At 36.5% G+C, this 16,906-nt stretch overlaps 1 protein-coding gene across 3 annotated transcripts; it reads right to left on the reverse strand.

Moving 5' to 3' along the window:
- Positions 1 to 238: 238 nt before the first annotated feature.
- Positions 239 to 10,726, reverse strand: LOC311091188 (myelin-associated glycoprotein). 3 transcript variants are annotated; one of them, XM_084127007.1, is made up of 11 exons: positions 10,614 to 10,726; positions 10,354 to 10,420; positions 9,508 to 9,873; positions 7,792 to 8,082; positions 6,496 to 6,747; positions 3,428 to 3,679; positions 3,059 to 3,322; positions 2,882 to 2,963; positions 2,709 to 2,768; positions 1,958 to 2,030; positions 239 to 1,628 (listed from the first exon to the last, which is right to left on the reverse strand). In XM_084127007.1, the coding sequence occupies exons 2-11, from the start codon at positions 10,397 to 10,399 to the stop codon at positions 1,563 to 1,565; spliced, it is 1,752 nt and encodes a 583-aa protein (XP_083983133.1). In that variant the 5' UTR covers positions 10,400 to 10,420; positions 10,614 to 10,726; the 3' UTR covers positions 239 to 1,562. The 3 variants fall into 3 exon arrangements, with proteins under 3 accessions (XP_083983133.1, XP_083983132.1, XP_083983134.1); XM_084127006.1 differs by having other exon boundaries at positions 1,958 to 2,033; XM_084127008.1 differs by lacking the exon at positions 3,428 to 3,679 and having other exon boundaries at positions 1,958 to 2,033.
- Positions 10,727 to 16,906: the final 6,180 nt, after the last annotated feature.

Genomic DNA, 16,906 nt, shown 5'->3' on the forward strand with positions numbered 1-16,906 from the left:
ATTAATATTAATGGCTAAATGATGGAATGTAAACATTCATGTAGTATTAAGTACTGAACTGATTTTCTAAAATGGGCCTCAAAGTATATACAGTTTACAGACCACAGAGTCTATTTTTATATCCCCAAATGGCGATGTATCCCGGGGGATACAAACATTTACAGGCAGATTATGAAAAAAGTAAAAATTAAATTCATGAAATTTTGACATAAGTGTAATTGTCACACCTGCTGCTGGCTGATCAGTTAAATAGTATTTATTTGAAAAGAAATAATCCAGCAAACAAACAAAGATCACTTTCAGGTTGCAATATTAACACAAGACAAAGTACAGAAGCTAACTGAGGGTATAAATACACAGTGGTAATGAGGGACAGGTGAGACTCTAATCAATTAGGCAATGATGAATGACAATGGCAAACAAGGAAACAAGAACACACCAGTACTGAACACAGGCAAAGTAAGACAAAAGAATATAAAAATAAAAGTCTGTGGACACAGACACAGAGAATACATAAGCTGACGCTGAACAACAACTTTTTAAACACGCAAGTCCCCTCCAAATATGTGAAATATATCAATTTTATCGGAAGGTGAGTAGATGTCCCACTACGGTGTTGTACATGTTGTTTTTAAATGTGTTTTGTGAGCTAAACAATGAATGTATGAACAAAGTCACCAGATCTAAATATTCACATCAAACACCCTTTCAACATGAAACCAACTACACTTTTCCTGCCTCTCTCCACAGCCTCTCAAATTCCCCAGGATACAAAAAACCTTTTGAACTTTTAGTCTTTCACTTTCATTTCATGAGAAAAGTTTAATACGTGTTCAGTTTTGTTTTGTTATAAAAAAAAAAAAGGAAATGAAACTTTTTTTTTTTTTTTTTGAAAACAGAAATGTTCATTGGGAACTACATAGTCCGTGCCAGGTGGTGTAGAATTGAGGAACGTGATGTGTGCCAACTGCTGTTAAACCAATTTCACAAGCACACTAGTGTCCAGTAGTCTACACTTGAAAATGCCTTATTTTACTTGGAAAAGAAAATTAATGAAAGCATCACAATGCATAGAACTGAACATAAAAGCAAATCTCTAACATAGTCAGCTTATTGCAGATTGCACAGTATGCGGAATTGGTTTAAGCCATCCAAGCCATCTAATACTACGGAATATGAATATATCAAAGCAGTAGTAACTTGTTCTTACTGTATTATTTCAGTTTACAGGCATTTCAAATATTGTACTACTGGAATTCTTGTATTTGTTTCAGTTTGATGACATCTAAACTTAATTGATACTATAATAGCCTATTATGCATATAAACCTATTTTGGCTTATAGCCTACAGTTCATTCTTTATATATTAAAAGCTTTCAAATATTAATTAACACATATATATTAACAATCAATATATTAACACATAGCAAGGTTTTTCTCCAGTTGCAAGACCTTTTTAGCATTGAACATTTCCAGCACATTATGAGTCAACAGATTTGTTTGCCTTTTTTGGTCTTTCTCAGTCTCTGTCATTTCTGGTAGGGAAGCATGTGTCAGTTTCATCAAATGTTTTCATAGATGGATTCATCTTTCAAGGAGCTTTCAGATGACAATGGTCCCACATAATCCTAATTAAAAAGAAGCAAAATATGTTACAGACATTTAAACAAAAAAGATTAGGTTCACTAAATAATACCTTTTAATTATAAATGTAAAGGCCCATGCAGTGCTGTTTTAAAGTCATAGCTTTTGCATATTAGTGTCTGCATGCATGTTGTCAGTTCTAACAGCTAGCTGATGTGCAAACAGTTCAGTCGAGTAGATTTTCACACAAACAAAAACACATTCAAATCACAACAAAATCAACACTCTTATAAATGTCTAATGAATTGTTGCACTCAAACAGACTTCTTAGTTGTAAAACAGTGTTTTCTTACTGATGTAAATTCATACTTACCCCCCAGTTGTCATAATCATGACCGTCCGGGCTGTTTGCATAAATATCTTCATCACGGCCTTTCTCTTCTTTACTGCTTTGCATAAAATGTTAGATAAAAAATCAATGGTAAGAGTTCTGAAATAGGTATGGGGAACAAACTATATAGAATGATTCCAAAGGTTTGATCCAAAATATAGTAAAAACTGTAATACTGTGAAATATTATTACAATATAAAATAACTGTTTGGTTTTGAAATAACTGTTGATGTTTGATTTTAATATGTAGTTTATTCCTGTGAACAAGACTCCAGTCTTCACATGATCCTTCAGAAATCATTCTAATATGATGATTTGAAGAAACATTTCTCATTATTATCAATGGTGAAAACAGTTGTGCTGCTGCAAAAGTTTGTGGAAACTGTATGTATAATGTTTCTTCGATGAATAGAAATGTCAAAAGAACAGCATTTACTTAAAAAAGAAGACTTTTGTAATATTATAAGTGTCTTTACTGTCACTTTTGATCAATTTAATGCATCTTTACTGAATAAAGCTTTTTTTTTTTATAATCTTTTTAATTGTAGTGTATCACAGTTTCCATATTAAGCAGCAAAAACTGTTTTCAACATTGATAATAATAAGAAATGCTTCTTGAGCAGCAAATCAACATATTAGAATGATTTCTGAAGGATCATGTGACACTGAAGACTGGAATAATGCTGAAAATTCAGACTAGAGAGAGAGAGAGAGAGACTTTTTAAAATCAGACCTCTTTGGTCTTGTCTTCATTTCATTCCTCATTGCAGGCTGTTGTGTAGCTCTGTTCCCACTGCAAGAAAAATAGGTATTTTAAAGTTGCCAGAGAACAAATGAGGAACAAAAAATATGGAATAAGCATGACCGATTGAGTGAGTCATTTAATGTGTAGCTGTAGCCCCTTACCAGTGTCTTCTCACAACATACACCAAAACGCCAACTAAAACAACTAAAATAGCTGATGCAACAGCAATGTATATTATTATGCCTGTGAAAAGAAACAAACAAATATTTGAATGATTTTCCCCCTCTGCATTAAAACAATGATAGAGTGCTTTAAAAAGACTGGATGTAAATTCTCACCATTTTGAGGAGCTTCCAAAGTGATAGAAGAGCTTCCCAAACTGTTATTGGCAAAGCACTGGACAGTCTCGGGTAAACCCTTCCAACTTTTTACTGTGAATATGGTCAGAGACTCGTTTTGTTTGATGCTGGAGCTGGGGAAGGTTTTCGAGAAATCTGGACCAAACCACTTGACTTCGCTGGGAGGGTTGGAGTCCACAATACAGACACAGACTGTCAACATCGCTCCCTGGCAAGTCGATTCGTTTTTAATTTCAGGAGGATCTAAATTAGATAGATGATAGATATATCTTAAATCAAAACCAGCAATCTTCTTTCACTAACAATACCAATTTAAACATTGATTGTTGAACCTTCACACATACTTACACAATATATTAAGTTTCCTTGGACCAGAACTGTTTATTCCCTCTGTGTTAATGGCTGTACAGGAAATAGCCTCAGTATGACGAGACACTTTCTCCAGTTTATAAGTGGGTCCATTTCCTTGCAACTCCCCATTTAAGCTGAACCACTGGTAGCTGTTAGCAGGAGGGTTGCTGTTACTGGAGCAAGTCAGTTCTGCAGAGTCATTCTCCTTCACTGAGGGTTTAGTCACCACGTTTACATCATATGGAGGATCTGATTTAAATAAAATGTTGATAAAAATCATTTTTGGGTGAACTAACCCTTTAATTCGGAAAAATATTGTATGGCAGTCAATGGCGAGAGACAACAAATATTTTGATCTCGTTTGAATTGTGCCCTGAAGTACACATATGATGTTTGTCAATTTAAAAGATACATTTTAAAGTCAAGAAAGTCGCAGTTTGATGTAAAACTGTTGAGGTATAAGACTGTGAAAATACGTAATTACAAAGACTACAAACTCAAAAGGCGCACATGTGACGTCATTCCTTTTCTCTCAATGAATGAAGCTAACTTTACTGAAGCTAACGTCTGTCATTTTTTCTATAGTCTTGCGTTATAATCGTAACGTTACGCCGTCATGCCTGAGTGTTTTGTACCAGACTGCACACATACGAGCAACGGATGGTGACATACATAGTACGAGACGAGAGATGTAGTTCATTGAGCGATTTTCACATAAAACTAAATGTTACTCTTCTGTTTTATGACAAACTGCGACTTTCTTGACTTTCATAATTATCTTTTAATTTGACAAACATCATATGTGTAATTCAGGGCACAGTTCAGACGGAATAAAAAGATAAGTTGTCTCTCGCCATTGACTACCATACATATTTTTTCCGAAATAAGATCCCATGAGCCGGAAGCGGAGGGGAGGGACTTAGGCTCTCTATAATGCGCATCATTCCAGGAAATCCCCATCGCTGTAGCGGAATAAACAGAACACTGACTTATAAATACACGACTGCCTTATTCTGTGTAAGAAGGCACATCATCTCACAGAAGGATGCTCAACTGTCGTTATGAAGAGAGTTTGGAGTAAATGCATGTTATTAAATGTTGTCTGTTGTTGGACAAGAGGTTCATAAATGCTTCTCATGTTTTGGAAAGATGTTTGATGCGTGTTGTTTTTTCAAATGCACGTTATAAGTGACTCAAACTCACAGTGCTTTCAGATGGAGCAGCGTTTACAGAGCCATAAAGTTACATCAATGACAAGCTGTGCATAAAAATAATCGCAGCCTTTGCGATTTTAAAATTGCGATAAGCCATCTCGATTTAAGTGCGATTACATGGAAAGTGTGATTAATCGTTCAGCCCAACAGGACTAGGTTCAGTGCAAATTAAGCTCTATCATGTCACGATATGTCAGTTGTGTTCAGTTACTGTCAGTTTTCATGGACTTTTAGGGGCTATTTACACCACACCGTTTTCAACTAAATATATATATATCATTTCACACATCGTTCATCTGCGTTCAGATGTTTAATTCTGCAACAGGATATTTTCTATGCTATAATTTATTTCAATAATTAAAAAAAAACATTCATGATATATCTTACATTTCAAACAATGCAGAAGCAAAATGACTAAACATAAAAAATAAACTTTTACAGCCATGTTATCTTTGCAAGCACAAAATGTTATTTAGTCTAATTTTATATTAAGAATTTAATAGTCTAATTTAATATAAAGTAAATATTTTATAATTAGCATCAAACAAATAATATAGTTATTATTCACAGTGATTAAAGATTATTAAACTAAAAGATTTAAAAATTATTGCACAACCACCAAATAGGTGCCGATATTCACGAAGTATGTAAATTGACATGAAGAAATTGGCAATTAGAAATTGACAAGAAGAAGAAAGAGGTAGTATGGCTCGCTTTTTCTTAGCGTCTGTGACTCGTCGATTGATCGTTCTGTTGAGAATTTCTTGTGTTAACCGTTGACAAACTCTGTGTTGACTGAACTTACTTCTGGACACATTTTTGGAACCAGCATACCTCGAGTAAGCAAGGTTTGGGTTTACCAACCAAGAGTTAAGGGTTTGTTTGACGGTAAGATAACCTTGCTTTCTGGAATACCTCCCAGTGCCCACTACTGGCGGAACCCTTGCAATATGTTTAAATGGAACATCCTAAGACCTTGATCACTTGGAATCCGCAATGGAGCTAATTTTTTTATTTGCAGTTTTTTTTCCTTATGAATTTGTTTTATGCACTATATAGGCCTGTATGTACACTTAGGCTTTTGGAGGAATTATAAAAAAAAGACATTCTAAATTATAAGAAATTATAACAATACAATAAACTACAACTGTGTTGTGACTAAACGGCTGCCTCTCCCTTATTATCAGCGCCACCCTGTCTCTTAAATCGCCGCCTTTTGCCAGGTTTCCGACTGGAGTGGGTGTGAGAGAGAGGAGGGGCGCTGAAACAACAAGAACTGGAGGTGCGTGGTGAGGCACACCTGCAGATAATGAAGCCTCATCACCGCCGCTGTTAAATGCTGAGTGCGCCTCTCCTTGAGAGACCGGCCTCTTTTCTTTGTGCATGCACGCTGGTGTCCTCGCAGGTCCAGGAGGGGAGCAGGCAGGTGAAATAAATCTAATCTAATCATTCCACGATGACGTAGAGCCACTGGACCCGTTTGCCTATGCAAGGATGCACACGTCACCGCCGTCGGGCTGAGAATGGCAGGGCACGCTTTTGCTCTCAGCTCTGTGGCCCTGGGTAGATGAGCCGCTAAAGAAGTATGCGGCTGCTAGGACCTTTTACCTGGACCGTCCTGTCTAAACACTCCCTTTCCTTCACGTGCCCCAGCACAGAGAGGACACCAGATTCCCCATTTATTTGGACACTTTTAGCCTATCCCCTTTTATCCCCAAGTCGATTCGTTTTTAATTTCAGGAGGATCTAAATTAGATAAATGATAGATATATCTTAAATCAAAACCAGCAATCTTCTTTCACTAACAATACCAATTTAAACACTGATTGTTGAACCTTCACACATACTTACACAATATATTAAGTTTCCTTGGACTAGAACTGTTTGGTCCCTCTGTGTTAATGGCTGTACAGGAAATAGCCTCAGTATGACGAGACACTTTCTCCAGTTTATAAGTGGGCTCATTTCCTAGCAACTCCCCATTTAAGCTGAACCACTGGTAGCTGTTAGCAGGAGGGTTGCTGTTACTGGAGCATGTCAGTTCTGCAGAGTCATTCTCCTTCACTGAGGGTTTAGTCACCACGTTTACATCATATGGAGGATCTGATTGAGATGAAATGTTGAACAAATGTTATGTCAACAACTGTCTGTTCCTTCATTTCTTTTAATTTTATTCAGAGGCACAAACTGACCAAAAATATGCAATTTGGTGCATTTTACAATTTGCTTATGTTTATATGGCCAAAAAAGTAAGATAAAATTCTGAAAACGTAAGGTATATTAAAGATAACTTTATAACTGCAGACTAATTAGATAGTATAATTTGTCATTGTAACTCCCATCTCCCAATATTGTCTTATTGAGATTATATTTAAATGCGAGTAGAAGATTGTAAACAAATTTTTTTTTCAGCCAAGTTTTGATTGTGTTGATAATTTAGAGGCCTTAGGAATTTGACTATTAAATATGATACAATAAGGCGTTTTAGGGTTAAGTTAGCATGCATTTTTAAGACAGTGGTTCTGAACCACAGGTCTAGGGTTCACTAGGGGGCCTCATATTAAAAATATATATATTTCAAAGAAAATGCAGTTCTTGAAACATTCATCACAAAATGAATTGTGGTTAATTATTTGGCATATTGAAGGTTTTTTTTTTCAACACCTTAAAAGTTTGAAAACAAACATCACTGTCATCCTACAAAATATCTAATTTGAGGGGCCTTCGACTCTTGTGTTGGATGGGGGGCTTTATAGTACATCTAACATAAATGTGTGTATGTAGGCCTATGTATACGTATGTGTATTTCACAAGCTTATTTGGCGTGCTGTCTGAGGGGAGGGCTCTGAACCCTGTGTACTCCCCCATATCACTGGTTAGGATAGTAACCAGGAAAGCATGTGGAATCTGGGTGTTGGAGGGATGCTAAAAACTGTTGAGGAACATATAGATGAGTCGGCTATGTGTATATATATATATACTGATTGGACAGGCAATTTGAACGTGTTCCTCCCGAACTTTGTTAATAAAACATATGTTAGATGCGATTAATCGATCTGACAGCACTACTATTAACAGCAAACAAAAACACATTTGTATTAGTGTCTGATCATTTATTTGTCCTAAACTCACTTAAAGCAAACTTACATTTAACTTTGAGCATTTTGTAGCCAGTCACTGTCTTCCCTCTAAACTCTGCAGAACAGCTGAGGTTTTTATTGTGGTCTTCTCTAGAAGGAGTGAAGGTAAGGCTGTAGGATGTAGCCTTCCATTGACCGTGACTTTGCGGCTGTGATGGACTCGAGTGATCGCCATCATGGCTCCAGGTGATATGAGGAAGGTCTGATGGACAGGAATGTAACACAGTGCAGGTAGCAGTCACCGGATTCCCTGATGTCACTTCATCTTTCACAGAGACGGCAGGTTGTTCTGGTGACTCTGGTAAAGACACACAGAAGGACATGTGCCGTTACTGTAATACGATATATCACAATAATGAGCATGCATGAAATTGATGTCATAGGCACTTTAAAATACAGCGTACATACATACATATATACATACAACTGCATGTATGCTACGTCAGAGGCATGCACACTCTGGTGTAGGCTAAACAATGCAAACAACACAGAATACACATTGACTCTCTGACAGCAGATAGCGCTTACGGATGTCACGTTTCAGTTTGTGTGTGGACTTTCTGTTTGTATTTTGACCTGTTCATTTGTTCTGTTTCCCGCCACTCCTTTGTCTCTAGGGTTACTGTCATTATGAGTTAATTTGTCTCAGCTGTGTCTGATTAATTATCTCGTTTCTGTTTGCTATTTAAGATGCACCCTTGCCTTGCTTTCAGTCTTGGTCTGGTCTCTGTTGCATTAATGTGTGTTTACACTGTCTGTCAGCTTGTTCCAGAGTATTTGTAATGTTTGAGTTTGCATCTTTAATAAGAATCTTCAGTCTGTTCCTGAGATAACCACGGTGTGACAACAGAACAGCAGTAATGCAGCCATTACAACGGTAAACAAATAAACAAAACAGGCTGTGCTATTTTCTGTTTCTAAACATATGTTTTAAACAATCATTTAGATTTTTGTATTCTTTAGGTGTCCATTACATCACACCATCAAATACTTAATATTTAAAGACTGAACAGGCTATTTATTTTCAAACATTTGTTTACACTTTTTAAAATCTGGAATAAAACGTGTTATTGACTGAAAATGTTGATTCTTTATAGTTCTTTTGCTCTTTAATCTGTTTAATCTCAGGGCAACGCTTAAAGGAGAACTCGGCAACTCTAGCGAACTCTAGTCACTTCTTCGCTGATTTTCCCTTTTGTTGTCGCATGTTTTCCCCACGAGCTCCCCCTACAGCTGTGGGGGGGTGTATATTTCACAACACGGTCGTAAAAAACTCACTTGCGGCAGCCTCCTCCCCCTCTCTACCGCTGCTCATGTGCGTTTGTTATGATCGGAGCAAGCCAACTGTATCGTGTGGAGCTATGTCTACCGAGGTGGGTAATCTGGTAATACATCATACATGCATGTGTGTTTATGTCGAATTGCCGTCAAGCAATTCGTGTTTCGCGCTCGTTCTCGTTCTCATTCTCGCTTCTCACGAGACTACCAATTTCTATCTTGCCGGGACGGTAGTGCCCAAGTTGCAAGGTTGGTTTTCCGCCTGGGAACGCTGGGGGGAGCGGGGAAAGTCACCAATATCACCAGAACAGGTTGTTTAACCATTCAAATGATTTCTAGACAGTTTTATTAAGTTAAAAAAGTTACCAAGTTCTCCTTTAAATTGTGTAACTTAATTCATTACTGTGATTGAACACAATCATTTTATTGAACAAATTTCTCTTACCTTTCACTGTTATAGAAACTTTTTTCGCCCCATAGGTATACTTGTCCAAATTTTCAATCTCAATCCGGAACATGAATGGCCCAGTGTCGCTCTTACGCAGAGACCTGATTTTCAAAGAACAATCGTTTTGGTGCAGATCACCAATGAGGTTAGTGCGTCCTTTGAATGCCTCACTGATTTTTGAGGTATCTGTATGGAATACTTTTGACTCATAATCCGCTGTGTACCAGACTCCTGTAAATCCTGTGTATGTCTTTCCTCTTGCTGGGTAGTTGAACGTACAGGGAATCTCCACACATGAGTCAAGCAAACCCACCACTGATGCAGGCACATCATTGCTCCATCCGTTAGCATTAGCAGGTGACACTGAAAGAAGAATAATTCAGTAAAAGGAATTATATTTTATCATTTTTCATATGACAATTTAGTGACCAATTAAAATATTTTATATAATATTTTCTAAAGTTTATTTTAATCGTATATCAGTGACAGCACATCATGTAACATTCGCACAGGTTTCCTTTATTTTATTTTATTTTATTTTATTTATTTTTTTGCAATGATTGTTTCATCTTAGTTTGAGTCTAAATTTATTTCCTCCCCTAGACACTCATATTGGTACACCTAATAGTTTCTTTCCCATAGATGTCTGTAAGTAAACTGTAATTCCTATGTCTGAGGAATGACTCATTTTACTTTATTTTTAATACTGAATAGCCTAATATCTGAGAAAATTAACTGAGAATTAAAGTCATTTATTGTGTAAAATTCACTAAAACAGGACAAAACATTATTTACAACATAAAAACAGCTGTCATACATGATAACCATTTTCATTCTACTAACCTCTGAGCCAGAGAAAGAGTGACAATAAACAGCAACAGAAAACCATTTCTGCATCAAAGTTCAGCACCTGGGAATACATTTTGTCATAATTTACAGCTAGTGCTAATAATAATCAGAATTGTTTTGGAATCACATTGTTTTCATTTTTTGAAACATGAACCTGGTTTAATTTCACTGTTTGTGGAGCACAGTGCAAGCCTTATTTATTAATACATTTAAATAGTCCATATGTAGGTATAAAATGTAATATTTTCACTTACTTAATGTCGTGTCCTCAAACAGTGCCTAAATTCATCAGAAGACAACCGGTGCGCTAAATATTTGAGAGCTTCCTTGCCGCTATATTTGGCTGAGTGTAACGCCTGTCATCCTGTTCACTTCCTATATTAGAGACTTCTGAAAGATGGGCTGTACCCATCAGCATAAAAGTGTCTTAAAGTGTTAAACTGTATAAGTTTTTGGACACCACATGTTTTTCATATATATTACAAAATTATGCAAATATTGTACTGAAAATAAGTAATATTTGACTACAGCACAACAAAACATTTTTGATCTGCTATTTGAAATTAAATAACATGAACAGCATAATTCTTGAACTTTTCCAATTATGGCCTAAATTTAGTTTGTTAATAAGCACTTTCGTACCTGTATCCACCTTGTTTTTCACACAAGAGCGGGCGTCGATCGCCGTTTTTCCGCTAATCGTAGCCTAGTTGTATTGTGAACCCATAGTTTTGCGTCGACTGTGTAATTTTGACTGTCTAGATAACTTTTAATATGGACTACAAAAAGACTGGCGTCCTTTGCGCAGTTAGAGTGTGCCATAATAGCTGGTTCAAACCAAGCGGCAACATTCTGATCTGAAAAATGAAGCCTACCCGGAAGTGTGAAAAACTGCAATACATCGAAAATCCGCTAGAGGGAGGTCCCAAAAGGGAGCAAATGTCCATAGCCCCCATGTTAAAATGTCCGTTTTCACAGCATAAATTCATGTTTTTACAGGTTGGTCCCATGGACTTTTATTGTATTTTTCGATAGCTTCCGAGTGCCTGACAACTGTGAGGGGGGGGGGGGGAATTTTTTTCTAACTCGTTAGTTTAGATCGTATTTAGCAGAGGTGGGAGTAAGTCACACATGTGCAAGTCACAAGTAAGTCTCAAGTCTTAACCTTCAAGTCTCAAGCAAGTCCAAGTCAATTTTGTGAAAAGCAAGTCAAGTCAAGTCAAGTCACTGCTTTATGTCAAGCAATTCAAGTCAAGTCGTAGCTTGGGTTAAGCAAGTCACTGGCAAGTCATACAAATGTTTGACGATTTAACTGAATTTATATATTAAAATAAGTTAAAACTGTAGTAGTTACGGACTATGGGATTTTTATTTGCAACAAAAAAATGCAATATGCATTTCTACTCAAAAGGACTCCACATACAGCTGAGTTGTTAATACAATAAAAATCTAAAAATAAAAAAATAAATAAAATGTAAAACTACATAGCCTAAAATGTAACTGAAATTAGGCCAACATAAAAGCATATAAAATATCGAAACAGCTGCTGTACCTAAATATGCCTCAAAAATTGCAGAAGACCATTAAAAAGTATTAATCAATGCAAGTATAATGGTTTCTATGCCACCAAATGGCATTCTTCAAACAAGCATCCCCTTTATGGAACATGAACATATATATCCTCAAGTTAGATATTTCCTTTTTTTTTTTTTTTTTTTTTTTTTTTTATAAAGGAAAGAGAAAGAGAGGTTATTTGATTTAGTATGATTAAAGTGAGTGAATGTGTGTGCATATGTATGAGTGAAGAGTGTATTGTTTGCATGTGCATGGTTGAGTTTGACTTTTTGAGAGAGAGAGAGAGAGAGAGAGAGAGAGAGAGAGAGAGAGAGAGAGAGAGAGAGAGAGAGAGAGAGAGAGAGAGAGAGAGAGAGAGAGAGAGAGAGAGAGAGAGAGAGAGAGAGAGAGAGAGACCTTTGAACAACTTTTATTACAAAAATTTAAAAAAACAGTCTTCAATCAATTATTTAGCCAACAAGAAAACAAAAAAAATAAATAAATAACAAAACAACCATAAACCTTTTTACAACCATTATCATCATATATAATTATACATAGATTTGTAAATTGCCATTATAGTCAACATCGCAAATACAGTTATTTATAGCCCACTTGAACTTGAAATCTTCAATATTCTCATTCAGTCGATAATATTCAAATTCTATTCTTAACCTTGACTTCATCAAACCCTCATAAATCAGTACCACATCAGTTTGTCCCATACCACCTATTTTACTTTTACGAGAGAGCCAAACAGCTAACTTTGCTTGTCCAAAAATAAAATTGAGTAAATGACAAATCTCTCTCTTGCTACGTTTATATTTAGGTCCATAGATATAAAACTCAAGTGTAAAAACTTCTCCCAAAGTCTGACACCACCCTCCAAGAATTTCAAAAAGAGGTAATAGTCTACTACAGTCAGCAAACAAGTGAAAAACTGTCTCCTGCTGTTCACAGAAAGGGCACCCTATCCCCGCTAGTGGATCAAAATGTGCTCTGTGTCTGTTTGTAGCTATAATACCATGTACAACGCGCCACTGCAGGTCTCCAGACCTTTTTTCAATGGGGGGCTTGTACATGGTCCTCCAGCTACCTTTCGGGGAAGAGTCTGATCCAAAAAATTCTGTCCATTTAGACTCTTTTACAGTTTCAAGTGCATGAAGATGAATAACTTTTACACACAGCATATAAAGAGCTTTTTTCCCAATGTCTCTGAAACGCCCCAGTTGAGGTGTCTTAAAGGACAGAATACCACCTTCAATTCCTTGCCACAAGCCAGTCGCAGCTGTAATATCCAGTTCTGGGAAAGAAGAAACAGCATTTTCTTTTTTGTGTAAAAATAAAGAGTCTCTATAGTCCACCGGCATGCACTCATATAGATGGTTCAACATCCTCTGCACAACTCGAACTGATCTTATACCAAGCTTGGTAGCCAGAGTCTCTGCAGAAATCCATCCATCTTCAGTCAGTAAGTGTCCAATCTTTACAATATTTGCAGACCATAAAGCATGCCTCACAGAAGTTGATTTTAGAACATCCACATCAATTTTTGGGTTAAAGATCAAGGGTTCTTCCAATAACCACTGACTCTGTTCACCGTTTATATCTCTGCAAACTTTTAAAAGAGTCCACGCTCTCAACATTGACTTGTAGAACGATGACAGACCAGTTAAGTCCAGCTTATTAATGTCCATTAAGAACAGTTGACGATCATAACCCATTTTACCTGCTCTTCTCAGGAGGCCATGGGCTACCCCACGCTAGCTCACTTCTTCACCATACAGGAGTCTTTGAGCTGTCTGAAGTCTGAAAGCTTTGATTCTAGACCTGATGTCAATGAGTCCTTGACCTCCCTCCGTCCTGGGCAGATAAAGTACTGGTGCTTTTAGCCAGTGACACCCGGACCAAAAAAAGTCAACTAGTTTTTTCTGAATGTCCGTTATCAATTCTTCTGGGGGTTCTAATATCATCATTTTATGCCATAAAGTAGCAGCAATAAGATTATTACAGACCAAAACTCTACCCCTATAGGATAACTGAAGGAGCAACCATTTCCATAGAGACAACCGAGCACATGTTTTCTCCACTAGTCCCTCCCAATTCTGTTTCCTATAATCTTCAGATCCTAAAAACACCCCTAAGTATTTAAAACCTTCTCTTCCCCATTGCAACTCTCCAGGAAGGATGGGACCATTATTGTCTTGCCCACACCATACTGCCACACTTTTGCCCCAATTCACTTTTGCAGAGGATGCTCTTTCATAAGTTTCTAAACACTTTTTAACAACATTAATATCTTGATTACCTCTTATTAAAACTGTAAGATCATCCGCATATGCAGACATTTTAATAAACTGTGAAGAATCTATTTCTCTGATATGCAGTCCCATTAATTCTCTTCTTAATTTACAGAGTAATGGCTCAAAAGCAATACTATAAAGCTGCCCTGAGATAGGGCAACCTTGTCTAATACCCCTCTGAACCTTTATGGGGACACTGAGACTGCCACCTATTTTTATCAAGCAAGTTGCCTCATTATAAAGCAATTTTATACATGAAATTAAATTTTCTCCAAATCCAAAAGCCTTAAGAGTCTCAAAAAGAAAAATATGGTCAACTCTGTCAAAGGCTTTCTCTTGGTCCATTGACAAAAACCCAACATCAACATTGTTGTAAAAAGCATAGTCATACAGATCCCGCATCAGATGTAAATTATCTGCAATAGATCTGCCCTTTACACAATATGATTGATCCGTATGAATAATTTCATGTAATACATCATTTAACCTTTTAGCAAGACACTTAGAAAGAATTTTATATTCTGAACATAAGATAGCTACAGGTCTCCAATTTTTTAGTAGTGTCAAATCTCCCTTCTTTGGAAGCAATGTTAAAACAGCACGCTGACAACTTCTTGATAGACATCCTTCACTTATACATTTCTGAGCAACTTCAAAAAAATCATGACCAATAATAGTCCAAAAACGTTTATAAAATTCAGCAGGAAGTCCATCAATTCCTGGTGCTCGCCCTGATGAGAGATCCATTACTGCTGAAGTCAGTTCATTAAAAGTAAGCTGTGCTTCCAAAAGCTGTTTTTTTTCTGTAGATATCTCAGGAAGATCTTGTAAAAGTTCACGTCTGCACTGATCATTTAAGGAATCAGCAGAATATAGTTCAGTATAAAAGTCCACTGCAAGTCTACGCATCCTTTCCGGGTCTGAAACAAGGTGTCCATCCTTATCTTTTAAAAACAACATCTTTTTCCCATGTTTAGTTTTCCGTTCTAAATTAAAAAAGAAGGACGTAGGAGCATCTATGTCTCTTTTTGTTAGAAAACGATTTTTTATAAGTTCTCCTTTGACTTTTTCATCAAGGATTAAATTCAAACAGTTTTTCTTTTCAGTCCACATATCCTTCAAATTAGGAGAAGCATTTTCAATCATGTTCCCTTCAATAATCTTAAGTTCTTGCTCCAAACTCTCTAATGTTTTCTTTAAACACAAAGTAGAATGAGAAGAATATTGTTGGCAATATTCTTTAATAAACACTTTCCCAATCTCCCACCACTGAATAATATTGTCATATCTTCCTTTCTCAGTCTTCCAATCTTCCCAAAAATTCTTAAAATTTTCACAAAAGAATGTGTCTTCCAACAATTTAACATTAAAATGCCAATAAGAACTCTTATAGGTTTTTGTTATGAGACTACATTCAACTGTGATTAGTTTGTGGTCTGAAAAAGGGACAGGAGTAATAGTTGAATTCAGAGTCCTGTTCCTCATATTATGAGATAAGTAAAACCTATCTAAACGAGCAGCAGAAAGTGTATCATTACTAAAACTCACCCAAGAGTACTGTTTAACTAAAGGATTGTTTTCTCTCCATACATCTGATAAGTGAAAGTTCTTTACCAATCTTGCAAGACAAGTAGCTGACATTTGATGTGGTTCTTCCCCATTCCTATCTATTATGAAATCTAAGGTGCAGTTCCAGTCTCCACCAAAAACAATAAAATCTCCATCATGTTGTTGTCTTAAAAACTGTTCTAATTTAGAAAAGAGCCTTATTCTCTCAATGCCTAAATTTGGAGCATAAATGTTCACAAAAATGAAATTCAGATTATGTATTTCAGCTCTAACAATCAAGAGTCTTCCAGGTTCCAATTCATTTTTCCACAAAATATTGAAATTAAGGGAAGGAGCAAAACAAATTGCTACCCCTGCACTTAAATTATTCCCATGACTAAGAAAGTGTTCTCCCTTCCACCATAGCCCCCAGTCAACTTCGTTATCTAAATTACTGTGGGTTTCTTGCAAGAAAATAACATTTAACTCTTTCAAATTAATAATCTCAGAAAGAAATACACGTTTTTTCATATCCCTCATCCCATTCACATTTAGTGATCCTACTCTTAAGATCTCCATCAGAAAGAGAAAGGAAAGAGAGCCGCAAAGAAAAATTAAAGAAAAAGTGAAACCCATCATGAGTCTTTAACTTTCCCCCTCGTTAGCTGCTCTTTTCCAAACATTTTCAATTTTTGTCTAGCAGATGTGATATGTTTCTTAAGCCGAAACCTTTTCTGTTGAGAAAGCTCAGTACAGTTATTCATTTTTCTGGCCCAAGCTACTGAAGAAACAAATTTCTCAAGATCAGGAAAAAAGTCACCAATTTCTACTCCTGCTTTCCCTTTTGTTTCATCAAGAAAACTGTTGATTTGTTCAACAGTGTACAAATCACTTTCTCTTACTCTTTCCATCTCAGACCACTGTTCATCTCTCACGCTATCTTCAGTACTCTGAGATAAACCATCCATTTCATCTCCTACTTCCTCCTCTGAACAATTCACCTGAGTCACTAAAGAGTATTGCAGCACATCCTCTACACTGCATTCATTCACCATCCTATCCGTAGCACCACAAGCACTAGCAGGCTTTTCTACAGCATAACTACATCCAGGCTGATCACTCACGATTTTAGAAACAATTCC

Source organism: Abramis brama, assembly GCF_963993115.1.
Source record: "Abramis brama genome assembly, chromosome: 10".
NCBI classification, from domain to species: Eukaryota; Metazoa; Chordata; class Actinopteri; order Cypriniformes; family Leuciscidae; genus Abramis; species Abramis brama.

Coding starts and splice junctions, on each gene's coding strand:
- LOC311091188 (XM_084127006.1), bottom strand. CDS start 10,399: ATGGTTTTCTGTTGCTGTTTATTGTCACTCTTTCTCTGGCTCAGAG. Junction 9,874..10,353: donor ACTCTTTCTCTGGCTCAGAG/GTTAGTAGAATG, acceptor TTCTTCTTTCAG/TGTCACCTGCTAATGCTAAC. Junction 1,629..1,957: donor ATGATTATGACAACTGGGGG/GTAAGTATGAAT, acceptor CTTTTTAATTAG/GATTATGTGGGACCATTGTC.